Raw genomic sequence first — 19,333 nt, forward strand, 5'->3', positions numbered from 1 at the left:
ATTTTGGGTCACTGGTCTGTGTCTTTCCTTCATAATTTAAACAAAACAGTCTATGAGCTGAGCCCTGAACATTAAGGGGATGTAGGTGTGTATGCTCTACTATTAAGGTCTGAATGCTTCTATGTAGAAGAGAAGAAACCATCTTTCATGCTGAACAAGCTCCTCTTTATTCTACTGCTTCCAACTGAATGAAGAGGTGCAACAACAACCAGAACACATCCATCTTGTACTGGAACCAAAACACAACAAGCAAATATGTTTCACAACAACAGCAGTAACATTCCCCTCTCCCACCTGTTCATTCCTAGTTCCAGACTCTAGTAGTACTGCAGCACTGTCATCTAATGTGCCTGAAATATAAACGAGTTACACCTAAGTATCATCACCCCTTCTATTATAATGGGATAATATATCGATATAACGAGAACAGTGGTGCCCAACATTAGTTCTGTATCTCTTTCTTCACTACTTCACATTCATTCCATCTCTGCTCTCACAAAAACAGCTGACGGAACAATACATAAGGCTTTAAGGTCGAAGTGATTTAGAATAAATTCACTTGTTTCAAGATTCCGAACTAGAGAAAACAAACATAGATGGAAAGAGTGCTTAATAAATGGGAGGGAAAAGGACTGTGCGACACTGAGTTGGTTCAAAATAAACAAAGCCAACCACCCCTCCAAAAGCCCGAACAAAGCAGTCCTTCAGTATTCTCTGTAGCCAGCACATACTGGAAAGGTTCCCTCTGATGTGTTTCATGTTTGACTGGATGGACATTCATAAACAATCCCAGATTTCAGTCTGAGAACCACTGGCACAGATACCGAGAACAAATGCTGAAAATGAAGAATAATGTATTAAAATCCCTCAGGAAGAGGATTCTGCTGCTCACCTGCAAGTTACCCACTGCACTGAGTAGCATTAGGAGTTCTGCCAGTTACACTAACACTTCTAGGAGCTGTTGTTCCTTACAGCTTTTATGTGGGCTTCAGTAGTATCTAAATAACTAACTCCCACTTTTAAACAGATTTCACTAGAGAAGTAGGGACAGAAGAGTTCTTTTAATATATGTCATCTGTTTGTGGCCAATTAACAACAGATGGCAATTTTACCCCAGCTTAAAGTTTGTGAAATTATGGCCTTCATGATGGTACAAATTTGCAGCTCTTATTCGCTGTACTTACATTTCATTCGTCCAAATCTGCAAGTCCCATTTCTATCAGCTTCATATGAACCAGTTTTTGTTCACTGTCGTACAGGAAAATTGTGACCTTCGGTGAGAGAGACTGGAAAACAGAAGTTGACATTTTTCAGTACTGTAACAATAAACCCCTTCGCATCTCCACACTGACCAACAGTAACAACTTCACTGGCTCAACTCACAGTTCAATGCAGACACAGAGAAAACAGAGTATTTCTTTTTTAAGGAAAGGAAACTGGTTGTTAAAGAAAAGGAATGCTCAGAAACATCTTCATTCCAAGGAAAAGGAAAGAGCCAAATGATGCTTTTCCTCAGCGGTAATTCCTTTATAGTAAATGGTTCACGACTGTAAATAATGCGGGTCCACAGCAGAAATAACAGAAATTATATCAAGACTGCTAGAACGAATTTCAGGCTGAGCAAGTGTGAAAAGAAAACAATGCTTCTCACCAGTATGGAAGCAGAGAGCTGCCTTCCTTCCGTGGAGTCCATCATAGCCCACAGTGCTTTCACGCTCCATTCCGGGCAGTAAGGAATTCTTTCTACATTTGTATCGCTTAATGAAGGTTTGAAGCCAGCCAACATGGCGTGCACTGCCCGAACAGGATACCTCAGCACGTGAGGAGGTATTTGACGCAATCTACAACAAAGAAAGAAAAGTGTTTTCCTGCAATAATCCACCTGTCTATCACAACCATTAGTAAGGATAGAAAGACAACTCAGTGGTTCATGCAAAAGATTTAAGGTGCAAAGGCTGGGATCACTGTCCCTGCTCTACAATAACCTGCTGGTGTCACACCAAACTCATCCATCTGGAAGGCCAGGCTCTCAAAGGACTTTAGTGCGGCAACTACCAAAAAGAAGAGCCAGTTCCATACAGAGTTTTACATTATCATTTCTCCATTCAGCTCAGTCTTTCTGTCTCAGAAAGAAAGCAATGCGGAAACTGAACAAGAAGTCTCTCCCCAAGATCTTAACTAGTCTGAGAAGCTGGGCAGCTGTTCAAATCCCCATTTTTCTTGTGTTACCTTAAGCAAGAAACTATAGATACTGAATGAGCTCAAGAGCTTCTCAGTATGACTGAACAGTATTTTCATATTCAAGAGAGAAAATCTGAAGAAGTTTAGGGGACCCTAAAAGTCTTAAGTGCTTGCGATACCCAGCTGACACCAGTGCATGGGGTTGGTCTCCCTGGACTGGCTCAGCACCAGTCAGAACAGGGATCTACTGATAAACTATTACATACGTATCTATATGTTAGGAGTACTGCTACAAACACAGGCTTATACTTTTAGGTACATGCACACACGCACACCCATATTATACACGCATTTGCTTTTTCTTATATATTTACTTGCTTGTTGGGACAACTAAAAAATTGCCATAGTCAACAAACTGAACCAGGATCTTAACGGTGTCAGTTTCTTCAACAGACTGGAGCTTTCCTCTGTACCATAAGCTATCTTCGTATTCTACAAGGCAAGGCATTTCTGTAAAAACAACACAGAAAATTCAGGTTTTCTTCTATTTCTAACTCATGCCATTACTTTCTTCTAGGCATCTTCCATTTCCCTCCGAACTCTAATTCACTACCACTAGTATGTGATTATAGTCCAGTTTCTTTACCAGGAGAAGATTCAAACTGCTCAGTACTGGAGCTTTACAACTTTGATTTACTTTCGAACTTCAACAGAGAAGACAGAGTCTGGAACATGAGGCAGATACCACGTAAAGTCCCAATCAGAATTTTACTAGTTGGAGAAATCCAGTGCCTGCACTAACTGGTTTCTTCACAAAGTCTGTCTTTTGCCTAAACTGAGCAGCTCAGACTTGAAGTGACACTATGGCTCACATCGCTCCAACTCTTGGCTATGTGATCTTTTGTAACTAATTTCCTTTGAATATCTGACAGAAAGACTTCCACAGTTACAGCTGCAGGGAAGAGCTTTATTACTGTCACACGCATTCTAAACTCTGTTCATCAGCTTCAACAGGCAACAGAAATTTGAGCTCTTTCCATTATCTTCCAGTGGAGAAGTCTGACACAGAAGTCTCCATTTAGCCTATCACATCATCATCATGCAGTTACACACTCTAAAATGTAGACTGTTATTCACAGCTACCCTCAAACAGAATTATTTCTGTTATTTGAAAGTAATTTCAGGTTTTGGTACATCCACATGGAACAAGCAGGGGGAAATAAACACACTGATATACCTGCTCTGAAGTCTGTTAGAGGGGGAAGAGTATCCACGTATTTATTGCACCACTTCAGGGCTTCATCGAGGCTCTTCAAATTCGAGAAACAGCTGGCATCTCTCTCTGTGGCAGACTGCTTGCTAAGGTTCTCAGAAGGATTAAGGCAGATATATACCTATTCAAGAAGACGCCATCTGATGAACTTTGCAGGCTTCTTTTAACCTTTGCATTTCAGAGATGGAGGATTATTGCAAGTGTATTTGTTCCCATGATGGAACGTTTCTGCACATAACTGCCTTCTCCTTTCCTCCACTTAGGAGTAATTTTGTACTCATAATTTTATCCCCCCAAACCAGAAGCAAGTAACCACTGATCAACACATTTCAATAACAAAAAGAGTGAAAGGAACACACGTACTAGAAAACATACCCATGTAAGATTTGATAGCTGTGCCTCACTAGGATTCCTCCCTCCTGCTACCTGATAAGTGATCTCACTTTGTAATGGCAAACCAAAGATTAATTTTAGCACTCCTGAAAGGAGAACTTTTGAAACAGTGTTATATTTGCTGTGCCAAGGCGTTCCAATCCCCTCATGTCTCATTAGGTCATCAGCATAATGCTGTGGGCCCAAAGAACAAAAAACAACTGAAGAAATCCACCTGAACCATCTCAGAACATCGTAATATCCTACAGATAGTCCCAATAATTAATGAGTAAAGTTATTTCTGAGCCAGGAAGAAAACTAGTTTTCTAATTTGTACCAAGCATACATTCAAGCCACAACTCCATCCTGCAATGGTACTTCAAATACAAAGAACCCGGAGTGTAGCGTTTATGACTATATGCTATGATCAAAAGCAAGAGTTCAAGTAATGTGCACAAAATGAACAAAAAAATCCTCATCATGTTTCTCCCGTAAGAGAGGAGGAAGATCAGACAGTCAAAGAAAACCTCCAGATCCTTCCATCCTGCATTTAGTCCAAACAAGACTATGTAGAATACACATTTCTGGAGAAGATGCTTTATATGTGTAAGTAAATTAGTGCAGTGAATTTACATCAAATCATTGTGCTGAATTTAAAACAATCACTTCAAGAACATAAACTCGTTCTTTTGGTTTATCAAAATGATGTGTACAAGTGCTTGTACACAGATCAGCACACTCAAAAAACATTAGGTTCTGTAGCACAATCAGCTTCTCTCTACTTCCTGGTTTTGTTTTTCATCCAACATTAGAAGCCCACACAGGCATCTTTTATTTCACCAATCAATATTCAGCCTTTTGCCTGGGAGACAAGAGAGGGCAGCTCTGTGGTTCACAAAGAAAAGTGCGCAACATCCCAGCAATTTCATTTTTGGAGATTAAAGAAGAGAAATACCCTTAGTGTTCTGTGAAACTGAAACCCAATGACCAAGCTTCTTACTATACAGTGTTAACACATGTCACACCACAGACTTCTATTTCCTAAAATGCCCTTTTTTTTTCATCCCCAGGTCAATGGGCAGTATTTATTTCTCTGTTTGCCTGGCCCCCTAAGAGTATTCGTACTAAGAGTTCCCTCAGCTGAACTAGCTGACCACCTGCACCATTAGTATTAGCATTCTGCAACACTGCTTTTGGTATTTTCTGAAATTCTAAGCTTCACCAGCACGATGAGGCTGCAGTGTCTGCAATGCATGTGAGATATTCACAAAACATACCTCCTTAGGGTTCACAAAGTGGGTTACCCTGACAGGAAAGATATCTCCTTGAACAGGTAGCGGTGGCAACTTGTAGGAAGGTAAAACTGGAATGTGTCCTTCAGCCAGCACCTAGACCAAGACAAACTTCCGTCAAGCATCATTATGTCATAACAAAAATGCAAACTGGTATCTGTAAGATTCCTGGTTCAAATGCTACTGTAATAATATCATTCTAATAACGTGAAACAGCATGCTGCTGATATACATATACATATAAAATCAAGAACACTGTGACAAGCAACTTGATTATACCCAGCTATGAAGATTCACTTACAATTCAGCTTGTTCCCCTGCTGGAGCAGAGGTTTGGCCAGATGGATCCATAAGTCCCTGCCAACCTCAGCCACCTCACAATGTCTAAAGAACTGGATTCACTTTTTTTCTGCTGTTTGTTTTTAAATGTTTTTTCTTATTGTCGTTGTCATTGGAGCTCTTCTCTCTTCTGTCCTAAACTGGTCAGACTCTCCCTGATTTGCCTCCAAAACCAGCAACAAAAAACCAACCCCCAAACCACCACCACCCAGTCTGTCATTCCCAGGAACAGGTTGAGATGGAACTGAAAGAGCAAACCTTGGCTCAGATTAAGAGCTTAAATCTGCAGACTTCAGAGTCTTGCTGTGAAGGCTACAATATGCATTGCAAAATACAAGTACAAAATAAATGCATCAATAAATACAGAAGTGGTCAGTTTAAGGAATTTTGAACTGATTTTGTTTCAAATGGCTGGAAATAGTTTATACATAGTTAACTACTAATATAAAAATATATACAATACATATTTCTAGAAGTCTAGTCTGAGCTCAGAATGAACATTAAAAACCTGCCTGTGGAATGAAGCAGGATCACAGCCCCAACAAGTCTGAACACATGAGCAGGAGGCAGCACCTAGCAACATGGCTCTTACAATGACATACAAACTAAACTTGCAGTCCCCCAACAGCATATACATGTGTGTACATATACATACATTACACACACACATATGTATGTATGCAATCAATGTATACACATGAACAGACCCACATACATGCAGACCTACAATAAACTCACTGCTCTAAGCTTCCCCAGGACACTTGGGGTGCACTTCCCTGCTCCTTACAAGGAAATCTTCTGGCTAATGACTAAGCTAGGACTGCCCTACGGTGACAAAGCTTGTAGTACAAGCAGCTCCTAAAAACAGCTTCTGCAGCTCTAGAGAAAAGTATCTTGAAGACAAGAACACACTCTATACCAACACATGGGTGTAGAGGACTCTGCATACCCAGATTATTACCATTGGTAACAGAATTAGAACACAGAAGTACAGCACAGTGCCTATCAGAATGCTTACCTAAAACCACAGATTACAAACAATGAAATGAGTTACAAAGCTCTATAAAACAGTAAAACCTATAATGGATATGCTTTATATACTGATGATATCCTTTAGTCAGTGTGGTCTGTCGCTGGGCTTGTGATGATGGCTGTTCAGTCTCTACAGATAAACCCAGAGCTGCAAGATTCATCCACCTGTTATTCCAAACAGCCTTGGAACCAGCCTGATCTCTGGATGGCTCGCTCCTTTTCTGGCTCAGGATATGGTCCACCTCTGATACTCCTTTTAAAAATAGTTTTAGAGGAACATAAAAATTGAACAGAAATGCAGACTAAAAGCCCATTTGCAGTATTGGGTTCAAGAGCAAACATTTGGCCATTCGCTATTCCACACAACTTCAGCAACATATCACACCTACATTAGTTATGCTCAGGAGCTGCTATACTTGGTCTTGCTGCAAAACTACCCAGAAGTGTAATAACATAATCAACATTCACAGTAAGTAACCGTGCATTTCTTTCAATAACAGCAGAGACAAAAACCTCACCTGCTTTGTTATTTCCTGATCGTGATCAACAACACAATACTTCTGCTCTGCCATGAAGGAAGAAACTGACATTCCACTGAAATACAGGTGGATGGACAATTTTCCCCAGGGGCTATCAGGGAGCTCCTAATAGTAAGAGGCAGAATAAGATTACAACAATAATAATGGGGGTCAGGTTTTAGAAACAGTGGCAAGGAAATTCCAACCTAACGACATCATGAACATACATTTAGAGGTACAAGCCCAATAAGGATGGCTGAACACCAACAAGGACAAACTGGAACATAATCTCTCTGTGGAATGCTAGCACTGACTATTCAGTGTAACACTGTAACATTATCTCATATTTCTCATTCAATAACAAATTCCTTCCTTTCATGACTGGAAATTTTGTGAAATTTCAGTTTTTTTGGACAATACAGATACTTATTTGTAATGCTAATATTAATTTAGACACGACCATGCTTAACTATGCCTAATTTTCATCACTTAGAAGCTGGGTTTAGAAGAATTTACCATGTCAGAATGACAACAGAAGGCAAACATCAATAAATCCTTTACATCACAAGGATATATTTCAAGTCCTGAAAACCATGTGAAAGCTTAATTTTCCAAGCAATTTTAGCTTTGGATTCTCTTCTCATTCATAACAAAGGCAGCGGATGAAAAAACGTTTTATGTAAGTAACACACTTATTGCTGCCTTCTTTCAGCTGGTGTTCATAACGCAGGTTTAGAAGTACAAACAAAAAAAAGATAAGCCTCATTCCACACCAGTGATGAAATTAAGTTACCTGAACATGTATTTCAACCTCCTCATTTCTAAGCAGCTGTTGAAGGAGATCCACTGCATCCTGCTGCCAAGCATTTCCAATCTATTTGGTAAGAAGAAACTCCTGAACATTAATGCGCTGACAAATAACATACTCTACTATTCCTAAAATACTATTGCAAAAAAATGCGCCTATTATTGAACAGCTTTGAATACACACACAGAATTAGTCTGGTTTAGAAGAATTTAACATTTCCTGCTATTTGGTACATTCAGGCTTACAGGGTGACTGCGCTGATTCAGCCATTTTCAAATCTTGAAGTGGCTGAGAAAGAGAAGATTCCTTCTGAGTTATCATGTATGTGTGTAAGTTACGTGAAAACATAGTCCAAAGACACAGAATTATACTCAAATATAACTGAGAACAGAAGACAGAATACTTCACATGTTAAGTAGTATCTATTTGCCTCCTGACCACAGACCTATAAGCTTACCTTCTTTAATCTATCAATTGAACTGCTGAAGTCTTGTAGCAATGTAAGTTTTCTTGAAAGTCAGCTGGTTATTTCGGTAGTCTACACTTAAACGTGCCTCTTAAAAATGAGTAACATATGTAAACATCTTCACAGTTCATCACGTGAATGACTTACCGAGTCTAACAAAACAGCCTTGTAACAACTACCTGTATTAGTTTAGCAAAACAAAGAGCTTCCCATGCAACTCTGTTCAGAATGACAGAATCACTTTCCCAAGAACTGGAAATTTATGATTTCCTGATCATTTTGCAGTAAGAAACCCAGGACTTCCTTCTTGTTGCAGCTACTGGAGAACAAACTGCCACTCTGGAGCAGCATTCCTCCAGACAGTGCAGTATCATGTCTCACAAGGACTTTGTTCTAACGACAGCTGTGTTTGAAGCATGGTCACTTCCTAAAGCAATCTAGGACTTTCTGATAGAAAACTGCCTGCTGAAATGATCCTCTCCAGCTACTCTGAATACTTTGAGGCAAGCAAAAATGCAAGAAATGACTCAACCTTTACATGACAAAGCAGTATTATCAGTCTGAATAACTACCTACTAAATACTAAAAAGCCTCAAAATTGAGCATTACTCACTGGTGTTGTCTTGTAGAGCTGACATGGTATGCAGAATGGAGGAACAGAGGTAAATGATGTAGTGGGACGCAGGTGACACTGAGGGACCCTCTCTATGCAGCCATTGTCTACATACTGTACCTGTATGAAAAAGCTTTTCTAAAATCACTCCTGTTTTTAACGACAAGTTTAGTAAAAGAAAGGGTTTGTTTACAGCATCTGCTTTTCTGGAAGAAAAACAACCATTTGCTGATATGAGTGTAATGTGACAAAGTGGAAATGAAGGAAAAGACTGAAGAACCACCACGGTAGATCAGAATCTTACCTGAAACAAAATCTGCCTCTTCTGTGATAATCTACAGCAGCTTAACTAAAAATACATTGTGAACTAGGAAAGCATCAGACTTGCTGTAATAAAAAAGCACGTGCAGACCAGAGAGACTAGTTAATAGTAACTCGGAAGTAGAAAAAGGAACTCCATACCACAGCAATATAAAGAATTCAAACAGAATCACTATTGGCTGAGCAGATGGAAACTAAAGCAAACAATATTATTAAGGTGTTCTGCTTATGTTCGTGACAAGAATGTTAAAAAAACCGAATGTACAGGGGAAATCAAATGGGATTACTTGCAGCTAATCAAGGGACTGAAGACAGCTTTTACTTAAGAACACTTATCAGTAACAGGGAAACTACAGGAAAATTTTGAAAGCTTTAAGATAATAGGTGAGAGTTTTTTCGCCTTTAAGATAAATATGAAATCAGAACACTGATCAGCTTTAAGCAGAACGAGCATCTGGACAGGTAGGTCAGCTGAACAGAAAGAGGTAGAAATCTGAAGTGCTGAAATATTATTTGCAAATATATAACATAAACAGGTCCATGTCCGCACACACCCACATAAGACAAACAATCTAACTTACCTGCAGAGTACCACCACCGTGTTCTACAACTTTACCTCGATACCAAAGGCTATCTGACCCTCTTATGACACAAGCTTCCTCCTTTTTCCAAGAGTAGGGCTCCAGAAGACCAAGGCACTTAAAGTTACTTTGTATTTCAACCATCAATTTCTTTAGTTCACTTACTGGGGGTAGAAAAAGCGGTGCAGTATGAAAGTCAAAGTCTGTACAAATTATTCTAATCACTAAATAGAGACCTAAAAGAGACAGGGCATTCAAAGACATGTATAAGCACTAAGTACGTCTTCTATTCCAAAACAATGTTTTCCAAGACGGTTACAATAGGCAATGCTCAATTTGTATCATAAGCAAATCAGCTACCACTTCCACAAGAAGGAAATTGCTTTTCTCATATTAAGCCCATTAGTAATTCTGGGTTCTAATCTCTGAAAAGATGGGTCTATAAACTTCACAGCTTGACAAGAGGAATACGAGAGTTTCTGCATGAAGAAGCCAGAAGATTCTCAGACACAGGAGGACAAAAGCCATCACAGAAAAGGTGCCCAAAAAATCTTGCTCAGCAACAGATATAATCTACAGGAACAACTGTAAGAACACAGTGCTGGACCAGAGGAGTTACTGTAATTTGCTTTCCATACAGTTAAATATATCTGTAGTGTGACAGAAGGAATCTTCCCTTAGCAAAATTCTTTTTCCTCACCACAGTAGATTACCACAGTACTGAAGACTAATGCTGCACCTGCCAGATTAAACTGCACCTTTCAAAGGGTTCCAACAGAAAGCAAGCAATACAGAATCTATCATACCAAAATTATTAAGAACAAAAAGCTCTTTGTACTGGGCTCAAATTGAAGAAAAATAAATCCAGCAATATGAGAGAACCACACATGAAGAAAATAAAACGCGTGCTGCTTTAGCCAACACAGTGTAGAGAAGCAAGACAGGCAGCCTGACTGTCCCGATGGTGGGACTCTCGATCTCTGGGGTGATGAAGGACAGGACGGCTGATCTGGGTCTGCTTAATGGCACGGCGCCACCTGGTGGGGATCTGGGCTTTTTAGTCTGAAAGCAGCAGAGCGCAATGGTTGGCACAGCCTTCACCCACAAAACTGAAATCTTACCTTATCTGAAGCACAGCAATCCTTAAGAGGAATCTTTCAGAACTACGTTTCAATACAGAACACATAAAACACACCTGGCGTTTTCTGATACACTAACACAATCAGAATCACAGACATGCATGTGTTTCCTTCCATGAAAACTTACCAGATGATTTTGGTATTACATAAAAAGTCCCATCATCTCCAATGCAACTCACTACAGCTTGAAAGTTTCTTTCTTTGGGTATAACGGGCGGTTTATAAGTTTTACTCATTTCCAAAGGCAGTCCGGACTTCTGTTCATTCTTTGAAACATTACTGTCTTCCTGTTCATCAGAGCTGCTTCTTGCACATGCAGGTTCTGAGTTGCAACTGCTCAGCTGTGGGTTCTCTTGCTCCAAATGGACTTCAGAATATTTCTTGTGGACTGCACGAGCCACAGCAGCTTTATCAGTTCTAGCACAACCAAAATTGTATATTAAATGATGAAGAATTTGGAAAGCAAAAACCAAAAACCCCATAAAGTTGTCAAATCCTTGATTACGTAATGCCAAATCTCACATCTACCAACTTAAATAGAAACATGGAACACGTAAAATTATTAAGTTAAGTGAGTAGTTGCTTAAGATGGTGTTTTGCTGCTACATACAATGTTACAAATGATAATTCAACTTTCATGTATCATTTCACCGCAATATAGATCTACGAGTCTGAAAGGATACAAAAGAAGTATCCAAACCTCGTGTTTCTAAAAGCCAAACCCTTTTCAACAAGGTGTTCCGAAACATCAATCAGCCGTCCTGCCTCATCCTTCCAATGGATCTTCACAGGCAACACGCTCCCCTCAGTGGTTTCCTGCAAGAAATTACAAATGCTGAACAACACAATTACGTGCATTTCTGCTCAACTACTGACACTTCTTTCACTTCATCAAGGCAGTCTGCCAACGAGACTCTAACATCTGTGCTCCAATCAGAACATACATCTCATCTGTTTGCTGGGTTCTGTCAGCAACCAGAGACCGTGAAGATGTAAATACTGTTCTTCAGTACCTAAGTATACCTAAAATGCTTTTTCCCCCTCTATGCTGGGTACCTGAATGCTCCAGTGAAAAACAAAAGTAAAACAAATGAACAACAAAAAAGCCTTGGAGCAAACAACAACCCAGGTGTGATCCTCTCAGGACTCCTTTCAAGAGCGAAAATACTCAGCAAAAAAAAAAAAGGCAGAATGAAAATGACCTCTTGTAGTGCAGATCTGGATTACAAACCTGTATTATTACTTTTGCTTTTGCCCCAGTTAGGTAGTAGGATATACACTCACACACTGTTGCTGTCCACTGCATGCTTCCACCTGTTGGTCTAAAGGAAACAATCTCCTTTACTGAAAGAGAAGGCAGTGCACCCAAACTTTACCCCCAAAGCCCACCCTTTGCTGAGGTACTGATGTTCTTTTTAGACTGCCTGTACTGCCAGGGGAAAAACCAATCAGACCAACGAACTTCAAACCCTGTTATGGTCAACATTAAAAAAAAGAAGTTACTTTGCCTCTCAATTCATAGGACAGAAAAGATTCAATCCTGTATGTCCCAAACCTTAAACTGAGAGCTGCACAACATGAAAGTATGGTATCTGTCCTAAAAGAATCAAGGGAAATGTATACTTCACCTGCAAATAGCCTTTCATACCCCTCCATGGAACAAGTATTACAAATATGCTCTTCACAGTATATTAAAAAAACCAAACAAACCACAAAAACAGAATCGAGGGCGGAATACCCCATTTCTCTTCCTTGTCTGCAGCCGATAAAGGAAAGACCTCCTATACACCTTCATGAGATCTAATTCGTCTCAAATTCCAAGTCAAGGAAAACAAGTCTTCAGAGAAATAAGGAAATCTGTAACGTCTGCCCAGCGTTTTATAATTCACCCTACAAAACATTCTTTCTTTGTGTATCACATTTTCACTGGTATCCAACATAACCCTTAAAATTAATAAGTTAGAACTTTGCACCAAGAAAGATAACAGAAGGCTGCCACCCTGTTTCTTTATCCATCCCACCCCTCCCCCAAACCACCATATTCAAATCACAAATCATCAGCACTAATACAGGAAAAAAAAATAAATTATGTCACTATCAGGTTTTTGATGTTGTTATTTCAGCATAAAGGTAAGGAAGGCTACCTTATATCTGCTAAGGCACATTCTATTGCTAATGTTTCAACACTCTTCATGTCTTCCTGAAGTTCTCTCAGACAACCCACATCCACTGTTTTTTCCACTCCAGAATCATAGAGCAGTACCTGTTACAAACAAGAAATACAATGAACCAAGCACACACACACACGCTCGTGGTAACCTGAAGCATTCCTGAACAGGTAAGCAAAACATGTTTGAAGCAGAATTAAGTGAGAAGGCAGATGTTACACTCACATGGCACAGTACATCACCACCAGTTCAGAGTTCCAAGAACACGATTACATTTGTTCCTGTGGTGTAGCACTCAGTTCAATTGGCCCCAATTTTTTAAGCAAGGATCATTAAGTTTGACTTAAAGACTCCCAGGTTCACATTTAAACCTTGTGATCTTGTGATTCCCTTGGAATCTAAGGTAATTTGCTAGGCTGTAGGCTTGAGAATCTATGCCATATTGCAAAGCATAGTGTTAACATACACACAGTCAACCTCAACCACCTTTTTCAGTTATCAGGTTGCCTGCAAAAAGCATCTGAGCTTTGATGGCGCAGGAATTTTATTCACAGCCTGACAAAAAAACAGAAGGCTGTATGAGAAAGTATTAATGCAGAGGCCTGCAGACTTCATCGAAGAATTCTTACTTTAGAAAAGTAAGAACGAGAGATTACCTCAGCAGTTGTTTCAGAGACAATTCTGCTTATCCGGCCTCTACGCCACTGTTTCAAATCATGTATATAAACAGCACAGTGCATGTTATTTTCCCACTTCACAGCCTGTGGCTGGGATTCCTTGTAGAACGCATCCATCTTCTCCTGTAAACTAATATTCAAAAATACACTTTTCTAGTGGTAAGATGTTCTCAAATGAATGAAAAGCATTATTTAGCCAATGACTGTTAACTACCATCGTGTAAAATGTTATTAGCTGTTTAACAGAAGCCTAAGGTTGTAGTTTTTCTTTATGGCATGTTAGAGATACATGAAACAAAGCTGTGAAACAGACACAATCCAATTCAAACTCTTCAACAGCTGAATTATTCAGAGAGATTGTGGACCTTCTGCATCCCATTGTCTGAAAAACAGATTGCTTTCTCTTAACATCAGAGGGTGCAGTATTCATTTAACACCACGACTAACTCAATGGCAGACTTTAATTAATTAATTACTCTAACTTCAAAATTAAATAACACAAATACTTTAACTCTAGAAAATTTAAGTACCTTTTCATTTTGCCTTCTGATGACAGCCACTGAATAAAGATCTTACTTGGAGACACAACGTGACTAACTATCACCTGCAACTCTTGCTTAGAAATTGATCTGATATCCTGATCCTCCACAGTTTCCGTATTTGCAGGATTTAAAGCTGTCAGTTTTTCAGAAATTTCTTCCAGAGAAGTGTCCCATGTTTCCCTGGGACTTGCAGGATTATCTTTAACATACCTACGTGGAGCATAAAATAATCAGAATCCTTGTATCAATCAGATGCATTTTCAACAGTCAAATATTGCTTAGTAGTCACAATTCAACATGACACGAATACTTCAACATGACACGAATACTTCAACATTTAGAGTCAAAAACAAAGAATAACATAAAGAAAGCTAAAAGCAATCCCAGCGAAAGGTAAAAGCATTTCTAAATGCTCCAACATTCAGGATGGTAACTTATTTTTATTCGTCTTCAGGAAACGTCCTTGCAAATCTTTCTATAAGACAAAAGCACAATCAATACAGGCTACAAGAGGAGAAGCAAGTCTGATATAAAGCGGACTGCCAAACATTTAATGCTCACAACGTGGTCTCCAGAATATCAAAGTATTAAAATCAAGCTTCTGGAAATTAGTGTTGCTTGAGGGAAATTTTCAAATTCTGCTTTTAAGATGAGTAAATATTCTTTTCAGAAGTGATAAATATTAAGAATAATAATTAAGACTATTAAGTCAGCGAAGTATGTATCTTGCCAGCATCCCCTGAGAACACAAACACAACACAACAATTTTCCTTATTAGAGAACTGAACTCAGCATGGTCATGTGAAGAATACCTTGATAAAAAATTGTTCTGTGTGAACTGAATGGAATAAAGGCATCAGAAGTTGGCTGCTATTTGTCAATTCATATGAGCAACAGCCTGGCCTAGTAAACGACTGCGAACAGCATCTACCAGAGACATGTAAAACTGAGCCTGGAAAATAAATCTCTAAATGCAGAACTGACTTCTAGGTAACAAAGTCTCAAGGAAACAGCAAGCATGAGCTTCAACTACGCTTTTGGCCTTCCAAGAAGAAACTCTCTTCTGTTTTCAGAAATCCAGCACCTATCTTGTCCTTTACAGGTAGCAAACTCCTTTATCAGAGAGAGTTTTCTTTACTGTTTCAATACTTAAAAGACTGGGCAGATGTCTGAAATGAAGTGACACTGGGAGTGAGGCTGAACAAGGGAGGACAGGCATTATGTCTGCCAACAGCCGAATCTATAATGAAATATTTATGCTCATCAGCAAGAAATCAAGTTAAATTCCCCAAGCTGAGTCTGTCTGCTAGCAACAGTACTTGGTAAGCACTTTCCCCATCTTTCATTTTGACCCCATTAATTCTCTTATTCCCATTTCTGTTTTACCCACAGTACAAATAAGGAGAGCAAAAACAAAAATGAAATTAGTGAAGTTGCAAAGTAACTTGTATTTAATTAAGGCTAGGAAGGCTAAGTATGGCTTTCATTATAGCTGAATAGCAACACAAGAAAATATAGTAGTGACAACAATACTGCCTTTAAGGTCCAAATAAAGCCATCTAGCTTTACTAAGACTTATTAAAAATCATCAGCGGCTCAAGACAAGCATTCCTAGCATTTAGTTTATTTCTGGAGTAAGGTGAAAATCCGCTTACTTGCCATCTCCTGAAACAGAACAGAAACAACAAGACTCAGGAATTTTTTTTTATTTTTTTTTGAAAGAAAACCCCATAGTTAAGAATCTTTTTATTCTTATCAGTTCAGTAGTAAAAAAAAAAAAAAAAAATTAAAGAATAATTGATTTTCCTAATTGCAACTCATGGATTATCTTTTCTAGAAGCAAACAAATGTGGCAGCGCTATCTCCATACCAGCCTCATCTCTCCCATGAGACTTCCCAGTTCTTCGGTCCGTAGCTGACATAACCTGCTATCTAAGAATTTCTTCTCTGTTATTAAACTGAGCTTCCAAAGAGATGAGGTACTTTAGGCACAGGCTAAACAAAAGTGGTAATTCTTCTCTTTGTGTAAGGGAATGTGAACCACAGTAACCAGTTCGGGAAGATTTGGCATGTTACAAGCACATGAGAAGCATTATACAAACATTTTATCTACTACTTCTGAATCCATCACACTTTAGCAAAGTACCTATTAAGCAAGATTTGGTTTGAAAATTCAGTTACGTAGCAGCAGAACCACAACTTATTTCAGTTGACGACTCTTCACAATTGTGGTAAATTCCAATCACCAAAGGTGATACACTCTGAAGCCAAACGTGTTGTTATATAAATCCAGTATTTCCAAAAACTTTTAAGTAATGCACAGTGTATTTACCCAGGTATATAGGACGCAAGGTCTTCTCTGACTAGCTGGCAGTTAATGCTTGAGCCTCTTCCACAAGCAGCATGGGAGTCAAAAAGTTCAACAGACAAAATATTGCCTAAGGTCTCTGAGAATTAATAACACAATTAACAAATAATAATATTAGCCATCGAAGATTGAATGAAGACTATCGGTTCAGGGACATGGCAAATAATATGAAGAAAAGTCATATTCTGGAACTAACCTGACTGATGATTCTAAGCATCAACATTAAGAGACTTAGCTCTGCACATAATTATAAGACCAACTTAAAAGGCACTAATAATTACTGGAAACCACCTGCTGCATGTAATTTCATTTACTATATGGGCTCTAAGCCATCACTGTATGGGAGCGGAAAAATAATTACCTATTAACAGTAAATGGTATAGAGAAAATATTCTATGGCATATATGTACATATAAATTATATAGCAGCACACACACTCTGCAATCCATTTTTTGAGGCACAAGGGGAGGATATTTTAAAACAGCAGTGATCACATCCACAGCTACCAATAAAGTCAGAAACTGTCAAAGACAGCTACAAGGTTTGGAAAACAAGCTGATCTTAATAAACCACATTACTTAAATCCCTTAATATTGGTGTGGCTCTAAGAAGAAACAAAAAGAACTTTCATCACAGGTGATGCCTGTTATGTCCACTTCAGTCAGTTCCTGCCTGAAATCACTCACGCTTGGCTACTTATACCACCTAACAGTATGAGCATTTCAAATGAATGCTGTTTTTAAGATATGAAAACCATGTTTCTATATATGAGAAAATTTAACAGTGTTTGAGCAGAAATTGATACACTCTTGGTAACTTACCAACAACTGAGCACACCATACATTTATCTTCAGTCATTTCTTTGAACCTTCCCGTGGTTTCTCTGCTCCACCCACCTGCTGCTTCACAAGGTTCAATGTAAGCCAGCCTGCACTTGATCACCTGAAGAATAATCAATTCTCTGGTACCACATACATCGATATCATCCTATTACAGTAAAAATCACAGCCATGTGAGACAGCAAAGACAACATGACCCAGGCTTTTGGTTCCAGATTATTAGTATCTAAGACCCTCGTGGTCCTCCATCCCTGCAGCTGGACATGAATCTCAGAAGTTACACACATTCTTGCTAAAACAGAGATTAACTCTCCTCATCCCCTGTTTATGGTTAGACCTTAAACTGACTGCAGACATCAAGAAAGACTAACACAGAAGTAACAGGGAAAACCTTCATCCTGTTTTGCTCAAACTTAATGTAGTGGCATGTACTTAATGCATTTAAGCTTAATATGGCTGTACCATTGTGGAAGAAAAAGTGCTGTGGAAGCCAAACCCAACACTACATTAAGCACTGCTTTTATCAGTGTCAGCAACATTTCTGCAGCAGCAAAGTTCACTAAGATGCTTTCAAACTGTACTAATGGCCTGAATGAAGTCCAACTTTTCCTGAAATAGCCCAATTCAAATTGTAACAACCAACAACAGACCATCACTGCTGATACTCCTGCCCTCTGAATGCCTGGTTTTATAATGTATCATTCATTTTTAAAAAAAGGATTGGAAATTCTTTGAAATTGGAAGGATTTGACATTAGAGCAATACATAAGCAGGCCTGCAGATCTTTATACTTAACTGTGTTGGAAGTAATAGTGACAGGAAATTATTATTCCTTATGCAAACTTTCAAACTACGTAACTTGCTAGACTGTAACCAATAGATAGCACAAAGAATGCTGAGAATGATAAGTTGCCCTAGAACTCATATTCCCTTCAGTATCAATACCTCTGTGGTCCACTCTCCTTCATGCTCCAAGTGACATGACCCAGTAGTTGGTATTCAACAGCTGAAAAACGCCTTACAGATTTTTCTGAAGGTTTATATTTCTTACCTTACAAATATTTTTAAGGTCAGTAACAAGTAACCAACTGGAATGATGAGATAATGCCTATCAAAATCCAAGCACCTTTATTCATTAATCACTCTGATCTGCAGTATTAAGACATTGCAACTGAAAGAACATTCGGCTGTTTTCACTTTTCCTTTCCCTTGCTGTCATAAAAGCAGAGATATTTTTGCTGAAACTTTTCTCAGAAACATTCTGTTCAACATGACAACAACCGAACCCTATTTTCACTAGTAGATGCTGGCTGACCTTGGTTGCAGCAATCACTACTTCTGTTGCCTATGACAGGTCATCAACATATGAAATTCTAAAGTTCAGCATCAGAAGTATTAGCAACCAGAACAGTGGAGGAAAAACGATCGTCTTCTGCTTATGTGCATTTTTTACTTTCTCATTTCTCTTCCCACTATGATTTCCCCTTGCTAAAGAAGGAGAAGCTCCTACAAGATGCAGAAGTCAGGAAAGCAGCAGAATTCAACTGCCTTGAACCAAACAAAAATGCAATTACATTACCTTATTATTTGGAAATGGAAGAGTGTAAAAATTATCCTTTCCATGGGATAAAGAATTTGAATAAACATATACACAAGCCATCTATCCCAAGGTAACACTAGATATTATTTCAAATGCAAATCATCTTATAATTTTAATTACCACAATAGTTATGAATCTACGCCCAAAAAACATTTAAAATATTCTATCACAAACTTCTCTCTAAAGGAACTTCACATTTTATTT

General features: G+C 38.8%; 1 protein-coding gene across 3 annotated transcripts in view; it reads right to left on the reverse strand.

The window, feature by feature from the left end:
- Positions 1-1,187: 1,187 nt before the first annotated feature.
- RNF17 (ring finger protein 17) overlaps positions 1,188-19,333 on the reverse strand; it is a 39,660-nt gene continuing 21,514 nt past the window's right edge. For all 3 annotated transcript variants that reach the window (XM_072346418.1, XM_072346408.1, XM_072346398.1), the window contains 17 exons: positions 17,512-17,632; positions 16,655-16,769; positions 14,311-14,532; positions 13,760-13,910; positions 13,080-13,198; positions 12,167-12,257; positions 11,636-11,751; positions 11,063-11,352; positions 9,797-9,960; positions 8,895-9,014; positions 7,801-7,881; positions 7,008-7,133; positions 5,104-5,214; positions 3,419-3,575; positions 2,556-2,691; positions 1,652-1,841; positions 1,188-1,286 (listed from right to left, as the gene is read on the reverse strand). In XM_072346418.1, the coding sequence (XP_072202519.1) occupies positions 1,188-1,286; positions 1,652-1,841; positions 2,556-2,691; positions 3,419-3,575; positions 5,104-5,214; positions 7,008-7,133; positions 7,801-7,881; positions 8,895-9,014; positions 9,797-9,960; positions 11,063-11,352; positions 11,636-11,751; positions 12,167-12,257; positions 13,080-13,198; positions 13,760-13,910; positions 14,311-14,532; positions 16,655-16,769; positions 17,512-17,632 (2,409 nt within the window). The remainder of the gene's footprint in view (positions 1,287-1,651; positions 1,842-2,555; positions 2,692-3,418; positions 3,576-5,103; positions 5,215-7,007; positions 7,134-7,800; positions 7,882-8,894; positions 9,015-9,796; positions 9,961-11,062; positions 11,353-11,635; positions 11,752-12,166; positions 12,258-13,079; positions 13,199-13,759; positions 13,911-14,310; positions 14,533-16,654; positions 16,770-17,511; positions 17,633-19,333) is intronic.

The sequence above is a fragment of the Excalfactoria chinensis genome, chromosome 1, assembly GCF_039878825.1.
Source record: "Excalfactoria chinensis isolate bCotChi1 chromosome 1, bCotChi1.hap2, whole genome shotgun sequence".
NCBI lineage: Eukaryota > Metazoa > Chordata > Aves > Galliformes > Phasianidae > Excalfactoria > Excalfactoria chinensis.